Source organism: Echinops telfairi, unplaced genomic scaffold, assembly GCF_000313985.2.
Source record: "Echinops telfairi isolate 266 unplaced genomic scaffold, ASM31398v2 ScPeMD7_7458;HRSCAF=8496, whole genome shotgun sequence".
Lineage (NCBI taxonomy): Eukaryota > Metazoa > Chordata > Mammalia > Afrosoricida > Tenrecidae > Echinops > Echinops telfairi.
In genome coordinates, this window is record NW_022111358.1 from 25750283 (window position 1) to 25759616 (window position 9334).

The 9334-nt window shown below is 42.6% G+C and overlaps 1 protein-coding gene across 1 annotated transcript; it reads left to right on the top strand.

Moving 5' to 3' along the window:
• Positions 1-1833: 1833 nt before the first annotated feature.
• On the top strand, positions 1834-7468 carry CBX1 (chromobox 1). The gene is made up of 4 exons (XM_004707091.3): positions 1834-2727; positions 3332-3509; positions 4076-4170; positions 6911-7468. Exons 1-4 carry the CDS (start codon positions 2588-2590, stop codon positions 7053-7055), a joined length of 558 nt encoding a protein of 185 aa, XP_004707148.1. The 5' UTR covers positions 1834-2587; the 3' UTR covers positions 7056-7468.
• Positions 7469-9334: the final 1866 nt, after the last annotated feature.

Genomic DNA, 9334 nt, shown 5'->3' on the forward strand with positions numbered 1-9334 from the left:
TCTACTCTTAGCACCACTCTGTCACTCTGTTCAAGCAGATAGTTCTGAACTTCGTAAGCTAGGGGCTTGCGTGCTGCCTTGGGCCACTTAGAAAGCATTAACAGCATTGGGAGAAAACTCTCCTGTGTTCAGAATACCTGTAGTGGAAGGGATGCCTGAGTTTGTTTTTAAAAGACAATTAACTTCAGGTAGGTAGAGACCACTTTTTATTGTCTTCAATCTCGAGTATTTAAATTACCACCACCCCCAAGGTGAGGCCAGCATTGCTCATGTATTGCAGACATAGGAATAGTCTGAGTGTTATATATTGTAAGTATCTATAGCATGGCTGATTTGTTATCCTGGTGTTTTTAAAAGATGTTGATTTTCATACTTGTCTAGTCTATAGATGGACCCTTAAGTATTCTATCTATGCATGCCAGTTTTAACATTTTTAGAAAAGTTTATGCTTGTGCTTAATAAGGCTTCTCTCCTAGTGAGGCTGGGCATAACCCCTTTAGCCCTGCCAAGCATTGCCTTAAGCAGAGCAGTAGTACAGCTCTGAGATCATCCGCTGTCCTCTCAAGTCCCTCTCATTCTGGGTAACCGTTCACCATCACTTGGTAGATTTCAGTTCATTCTGTGGACTAACTTTGTTTTATTAGTGTCTTATGGCGCCATCTACTGACACAAATAGGGAATCAAGGTCAAAGAGTTGGATGAAAGACTCAAGTGTAGGCATGCCTCAGATCCTACAGGTTTGGTTCCAGACCCACTGCCAAAGTGAGTCACACTAATATTTTGGTTTACCAGTGCATATAAAAGTTACACCTGCCCTGTACTGTTGTCTATTAAATGTGCAATAATAGCATTGTGAGAAATAGAATTGCCAAATTCTGATAGAGACACAAAATGAGTACATGCTGTTGGGAAAATTGCTGATAGACTTGTTCAATTCAGGGTTGCCACAAACCTTGATTTGTAAAAAACACAATATCTGCCAAGTGCAATGAAGTAAGGTATGCCTGTGTATATACAGAGAACTAGAATTTTAACATTAGAAAAACTGTTGAGGATGTCCACTCCAATGGTGTGTTTTTCAAACACATAAACTCAGGTTATTATCTGTGATTATCGCCACACACACAACACACTAGTTTTCCAAATTACTGCAGTACCCCAGTTCAGAGAACTTCGTCATTTTTTCAGTCTTAAAAGTAGATTGCTTACACCAGCCTGTGTGTATCAAGCTGGGATCAGGTATCAGGCATCAAAGAACAAAAAAATCATACCATTGTGAATGAGGGGGAGTGTGGAGTGGAGACCCAAAGCCTATCTGTAGGCAACTGTACATCCCCTTACAGAAAGGTCTCGGGGAGGCGACAAGCCAGTCAGGGTGCAGTGTAGCAATGATGAAACATACAACTTTCCTCTAGTTCTTTAATGCTTCCTCCCCACCACCATCATGATCCCAATTCTACCCTACAAATCTGGCTAGAACAGATAAGAACTGGAAACGCAGGGAATCCAGGACAGAAGCCCCTCAGGACCAATAATGAGAGTAGCGATACCAGGAGGGAGGGTAAGGGGAATATGGGGTAGAAAGGGGGAACCGATCACAAGGATCTACCTATAAACACCTCCCTGGGGGAGGGACAACAGAAAAGTGGATGAAGGGAGATGTCAGTCAGTGTAAAATGTAACAAAATAATAATTTATAAATTATCAAGGGTTCATGAGGGAGGGGGGAGGGAGGGGAAAAATGAACTGATACCAAGGGCTGAAGTAGAAAGCACATGTTTTGAAGATGATGGCAACAAATGTACAAATGTGCTTGACACGATGGATGTATGGATCGTGATATGAGTTGTATGAGCCCCCCAATAAAATGATTTTTTAAAAGTAGATTATGAAATAATATAAGTAGAATAGGGATTAACAATAAATTTATGAGCTGTAAGCACATGATGGTATTCGATAAAAACTAATGAACGTACCACCAGAGGACTCAACAGATGATGTTTGTATGGAAGAATGTCATGTAATGTATACACCTACAAAGGAAAATTAAACTAAATGTTTAATAAATTCGATAAGCTATTTCCACAGTAAAAAGTCATAATAAAATGGAAACTACACAGAATAAGGAGAGGGGTCAAAAGATTGTACATATGTTAAAGATGATTGCTTTCCTTTCTTTTTGTATTTATTGCTTTTTCTTTTTTTGTGTGATTGGGTTCAGTCTAATATAACACTTTAAGTACCATGCTTTTTGATGACGGGTGTATTGGGAGAGTTCTTTAATTAGAGTGAGTATGAAAGTTTCAAATGGATATGAAGAGTAAGGTTTTGCTGTGAAATGAAGCGGGGCTGTTTTGTGAATGAACTTTGCTAGCTGAATGTATCTGACACCTGTGTAGGTTGTCTATGAAGGTGAACAGGGATGTGTTTGATACAAGCAGTGTACGTTATTGAAGTCATCTATGACATCCTGTTTTCTCCCCATCCCAATGTTTACCTAGCCTAGAAGAGTGTGCTCTAATACCCTTTTTGTTTCCCTGATCATTTTAGCAGCGTCACCCTACACACCAGAAAGCTGGCGGGCACTATGGGGAAAAAACAAAACAAGAAGAAAGTGGAAGAGGTGCTAGAAGAAGAGGAAGAGGAATATGTGGTGGAAAAAGTTCTCGACCGCCGAGTAGTAAAGGGCAAAGTAGAATACCTCCTAAAGTGGAAGGGCTTCTCAGAGTAAGTGCCATTGCCATGGGTAGACCCATTAATTACTAAAAAGAGAACTTCACTGGCCAGCCATTGGATACAGACTCCAACCAACCCTACAGCACTGGCTAGGGCTGCCCCAAGTGGGTTTCCAAGGCTGTCGGTCTTTACAGAGCAGAAAGGAAACCTCCTGTGTCTCCCACCCAGTGGTTGCTGGGTTCCAACTACTGACTTTTCTGATAGGAGCCCAACTGGTAACCCTCTAGGACACCAAGGCTCCCTGGGGCCATCCATTTAGTTGCTAAATATTTATGAGCAGTCTAGGATACTATGATGGAAATAACGTGATTTGCTTCTGGCCTTAATGGTTTATAGTCTTTCAGGAAAGTAACCTACATGCACAAACGACTCCCAGACATAATGTGATTTCTGAGAGCATTTCTGGTTGTGGCTTTAGATACATCTCAATTTGAAAGAGAGTAATTATCCTTTGAGGGAGGCCAATTTTTTTCTGTGCTTTCAATTTGTACTAAAAACTCTCCAAGCAGTTTCAGCTTTTCCAAATTCTTGGTCTTCGATAAGATGTAGCTACAAAGACTGAGTAGAAAGTGTGACTCCCTGTGTCTGGTTTCAGTGAGGACAACACGTGGGAGCCTGAAGAGAACCTGGATTGTCCTGACCTTATTGCTGAGTTTCTGCAGTCACAGAAAACTGCGCATGAGACAGATAAGTCAGAGGGAGGCAAGCGCAAAGCTGACTCTGACTCAGAAGATAAGGGGGAGGAGAGTAAACCAAAGAAGAAGAAAGAAGAGGTAAGACTAGAAGTCGGAATTTTACTAAGCCCAGAGGTTTGCACGGCTGTCAAAGAACCTGAAGGCCAAATAATTTCAGCTATTCTGTGGTGCTGCTTCTTGGCTCTCAGCAGTCATCTGTCTCCTCCCAGTTCTCCAGGAATCTCACACAAGCTGATGATTACCAAGTTTTGGGGGGCGCTGAGTGTAAGGGAGCCAGATAACCTGCTTTTACGCTTTATCTGTGGCACACTGGGAACAAACAATCACAAATAATTGTATTTCTGTACATATTTTTAAATGCTTCCATCATTAGAGGGGCGAGGTAGACATTTTGACTTATTCAACACCTTAAAGTCGGTTGTCTTCAGGGTAGAGACTCTGAATTTTTTTTTTTTTGCTTGAGATGTATGTCCCTTTTTATATGCGAAAACCCCAGGCACTTCAGACCTGGGTAGAATAATCACTCAGGAGACAAGTTACTGAAGTATTGGCTAGAGTTTATGATTCCATTAACTAAAACAGGAATAGCTCCAGTCTGGACAAGAGACCCATATAAAATGGTTCTACCCATTTGGTTTTTGCAGTCGGAAAAGCCACGAGGCTTTGCCCGGGGTTTGGAGCCAGAGCGGATTATTGGAGCTACAGACTCCAGTGGAGAACTCATGTTCCTGATGAAATGGTGAGTCTGCCTGTGGCTCTGTGGAGTTGTGTTTTTCTTCTTCCCGTCTGTTCCATGCCAGAGGAAACGAGCTGGACCTGGGAAATTCCATTCGCCCAAGTATGAAATCTTTAAGATGGCATAGTCCTTCAATAGTGACCCTCGGCCTGACTGCCAACTTGGACTCGTGAGTTACAGGTAGGGGCCCTTAGGACTCTCAGACATTTGCCCGTTTTGGTTTTTTGTTGTTGTTGTTTTTTTTAGAAGGTGGGAGAAAATCTAGAAAGGAGAAGGTATGGGGAGGAGTCACATTTCTTTTCTGTGACTGAAAGGAAAAAATGTGATTAGACCACCCTCCCCTTCTACCACCTCCTTAAAGATCAGGCTGGCCCCAGGAGATTATGTTAACTTCTCAGGGTTTGGAACTAATTTTAATAGCACTTCCATTGTCCTTGATTGTTAGATCCTTTCCAATTCATGCAGATTCTATTCCAGAATCAGCCAGCAGGGGTCAGTAGGGCCTTTTCCTATTAAGGAATAACAGAACCAACCGGACTACTTTTTCCATTGCAGCTCCTCTTCACTCACTACTATCTTGCTATCCTACATTTCTTATTTATGACAGCTCTGGAAAATTCTCAGTGCCTCTGATGGTATGAACCTCACGCAAGGCCATGGCTGAGCCTAGGGAATCCCCCACAGGTCACCATGAATGGTACATCAGAAGTCCTGGCAACAACCAGGCCATACAAGGGATAGTGGGCAGGCTGAACAAAGGTGCCAGGGAGGTGAGTGAGGGGAGGAGAGGAAAAGTGGTCACACACTGCTGGGTAGGCAGAAGATGATGAGCAGGGTCTGTCCATATCCCAGGTGGGTTCTGGGTGGCAGCAGGGACACTTGCTGGCAGGCAGTGGGCAACAGCTAATGACCACTGCCCTCTTACAGGCGCACTGGTGGTGGGGAAGGGCATAGTGGAAAAAGGGGTGGGGTGGGTTATCAGCCTGGAAGAAATGGTATTGCCCTCAACTGTCACCCCATTCTGATGTAGCATAATAGCCTGGTCTTTGGAACCTAACTGTACCAGAGATAGTAGCACCCTATGAAGCAGCTTCATAATGACTGTTATCGTGAGGTTGTAATTCACCCCAGATTCTCTGTCATTTCCTTACTTGAGTTCGGAAGCTTTCCTTTCTCTTGTTTGTTGAAAGATACTTGTGCTTCCCTCCCCATCCTTTTTTCAAAATGAATCTCAATCATTACAATATAAGTTAAGAGTGAATAATTCTAAGCCTTTGCAATGAAGGCAGCATTGTGAGTCTAGAACTGTGAAACATATCTACTCATTCCTCTCCTTTAGTAAATGACCTGAGAGACATAACTTTAGCACCACTGGAAGCCTGTATCACAGCTAGCTAGTCCTCTGTTTTCTTCCTGTGAATTCTTTAACTACATAAGGAGCCTGGTGGCAATGTTCGGTAAGCATTGGACCGCTAACCGCAAGGTCAGCAATTCAAATCTACCAGCTGCTCCAAGGGAGAAGAATGAGGCTGTTTATTCCTATAAAGATTTACAGTCTCAGAAACTCTATATAGGGTCGCTATGAGCTGGAATCCACCAATGGCAGGAAGTTTTTTGTTTACCAAATCTGACTTTTGGGGGCTGATTTATTGCTAGTCTGTAGGAGAAATTTTCACTTTTAAGGAGCTGTGTATGGGTGGAAATAATTGATACTAGGAATTATTCAACTCAGCTGTAATGTACTTTCTTGGTCTGCATGTGACTAGGCTGAGTTACTATAATATCTTCTTCTTGCTTAGAATTTTACTTTTGTGGTAATTCACTGCTTGTGCAATGATTATAGCTGTGTATAACTCTAAAATTGAAGATTGGACATTGATTACAAAACTCAAGCTTATTATTTTGAAAAGTATTTTTCTTGGAGAGTGGCAGTACCTGTCTGTTTCTAAGTGTAGCAAACACCTCTGTGCATTGAAATGATTGGGTGCTATTGAATTATGAACAAAAAGCCACTTGCTTCAGAGCCCCTTGCGATCACAGGCTTTTCCTTACCATTTTGGGTCCATTGCTCATCCCACATATGTTTATTGCCACTTTCTGGTTCAGTGGGGCTGTGTGGCTCTGATTACCTGTTGCTAGAGGTTTGGGATGCCTTGTGCTGCTGTTTCCATCTAGGATGTCCCCAGGGCTTGAAGATAGAGCTTAATTTCCTTGATCCCCTTGTGTGTGTGATTTTCAAACTTTGAGGGCATTTTAAAATCAGAAAATATTAAGCACCAGGTCTGAGCTCGGGGTTTGTATCACATTCATGTGAACATGGCACTTGGTGTAGTGTTCCATAGTGTGATGTGAAGAAGCCAGAAGCCGTCTTCCTGCCTTGGCTCAAACTACATACAGCTAGGATTAACTCCTACTCCAGAGCCATGGGATATGGAATTGTGAAGCCACCTCTCCTCTTCCCTCATAGAATCTAAAGAATTGTGCTTCGTGTGTGTGTGGGGGGGGGAATGAAGGTGAACTTCCTAGAAGTTAAATGTAATGGATTGAACCAGGTGACCTGAAATTTTGACAAAGGTCCCAAGGGGAACTTAAGAGAAGGTCCCAGAAATGTCACTTGACTCCAAGCTGTTATCTGTCACCCTTCTCTAGCCTCACTTCTGGAGAAAGCCCTGCCCCTGGGTGATCCAAGGGAGGAGACTACTAGCACCGGGTCTCAAAAATCTCTCTCTGCTTCATTCTGCAGGAAAAATTCTGATGAGGCCGACCTAGTCCCTGCCAAGGAAGCCAATGTCAAGTGCCCACAGGTTGTCATATCCTTCTATGAGGAAAGGCTGACGTGGCATTCCTACCCCTCAGAGGATGATGACAAGAAAGATGACAAGAACTAACTCACATGACTGTGGGTTTACAGAGGGGAGGGGAGGAGTTCTACTTGTCCTGACACCATAGAAGTGGCTTGAGAAAATGTCCTTTGAAGAGCCAGTATAGTTTCTGTGCCCTGCAGCAAGCAGCCGAGTGCTTTCGAGCTGCCCCATGCTGTAGAGAGCGCACACCCATCCCAGTGCAGGGGAAGCAGATAAGTGTTCCAAGGCAACCCGTTCTGCACTTTGCTGAGAAACGCAAAGGCCTTCTATGAAGGACAAAGCTTGCAGAGTGGATATGTGTGGGGAGCAAAGAAATAACTCTAGATCTTCAGAGAGCATCCCCACAACCCCCAGCCTTCTTCCCAATAGTGTTAACTCTGCATTTTTACAGCGTAGCATGTGTGTCATTTTTGGCTATAACTGGTGTATTATTTGGGACTGGGAGGGTGGGTGGGAAAGAGGGAGATGGGTAGGATCAATTTTGTTAAAAGCTGGGGCCTGATTGGGGAAATGGTGAAACAATAGAAAGAGCAAACATCTACTGATTTGGTTCTGTGTCCAGAATGTATACCCTTTGAAAGTTTTTAAAAGTCATTGGCAACATAAATGGGGCCCAAAACTTGTAGAAACCAAGGTGTTCCCTGCCTGAGCTTAATGCCGCCCTACAAAGGACGTGACTAGTAGTATGTGAGCAAAGCCACCATTTTGGGATGGAAGCTGACTGAGAGGGGACATTTTTTATTGGAGAGTCTATACAAGCAGGTAGTTCTACCTCAGAGGTGCTAATTCTTAAATGGACAAGAAGACCTTTTCTGTTCCAGTAAGTCATAAATAACAGTTTGTGCCATCCAGGCTTCTGGCTGAGCGCTTTGGGGGGGGGGGGGGGTAGAGGAGAGGAGAAGAGGAGAAGAGGGAGAGCAAGGGCCCTTGCATGCTCAGGGGGAGAACACTCTTGGAGCCCCTCTGTCTTTGAACTCTGAAACCATTGGTGTCAGAGTCCAATCACTAACAGCACAAATTTCACTGAATTAATTCATCAGTGGAAAGATTTTGAAAGCCCTAGTCTCAGGAGTAAATTTTCACACTGGGCCAGTGGTTCACTTTAAATTAAAAAAAAAGAAAAACGTTTTTAATCCTAAGAATTAACTGGTACCCAAAATGCTTTGTCTGAATCATGAGATTCATCAGTTTTTGACATCTAGAGCTGCTTTCAGGCATGTGTTAGGTTTCTGGGAAAACTTTGTTTAAATGTAAACTTCATACTACCCTGTTGATTTTTGTCTTAATAAAATTATAGATTTCTAATCCCTGGTGTGTGTCTTAAGTCCTGCCAGAAGTCTTTGTCGCCCACTGTAGTCATCCCAGTTTAGCCGCTACTGGAAACAGCTGCTACTTGGTTTTCTTTATTGGACACTACAAGCTTGAAAATCTGGTTGCTGACTTGAATCTGCAGTGATACTGCCATAATAATTTAGTAAATATGTATCAAGCATTTTTAATTTCTCTGCAGATTGGGAAGATAATCCCTTCATGGTCAGAGTTTATTGGGTGTTCTGTGACCTAATAGCACTGCAGACAGTGTTGTACTTGAAAACATGGGTATTTGAGTTGGGTTTAAATCCTATCTTTGGTATTTCATGGGTCTAATCTTGGCTAAAACCAACTTCTGAGCTGTGTCTGCCATATCTAAAAATACAGAGTTGAGAATTAACACAAGACCAGTGTAGGAGTGCCTAGCCTAATCCTAGCACAAAGTAGTCAGCTATTATTAAGAATATTCTCACTGCTACCAAGTCTTCTGACTCACAGTGACCCTATAGTTCAGGGTAGAATTTATTTCCCACCCCCTTGAGTGTCCCAGGCTGTAATTCTACAGGAGTAGAAAGCCTCCATCTTGTTCTCCTTGAGAGCCGCGTGATTTTGAGCTGCTGTCCTTGAGGTTAGCTGCCCATTGCGTAACCCACTAGGCCACCAGGGCTCTTTAAGAATGTTCTAGTCATGAAAATCTTTAATAAGATGACCTATCTTTGCAATCTGTGGAGCAACTATAAATGCCTGCTAAAGTGAAAGATTTAAGTAACCGACCTTTCCAGAAATTTTAGAAATTGGTCCCATGTTTAAGCACTGAGTTAACATGATTTTCCTTTTCTGCCTATTACCTAGAGGCGAATGGGATCAAATTTTTGTCATTCACTAAAAAAAGAAAAATGGTGTTCTTAGTATAACAATTGAACTCTAATCATCAATGCCAAATATAAAGCATTTGTTTCAGATAAGCTGATGTACAGATACTTTTTCCAAAA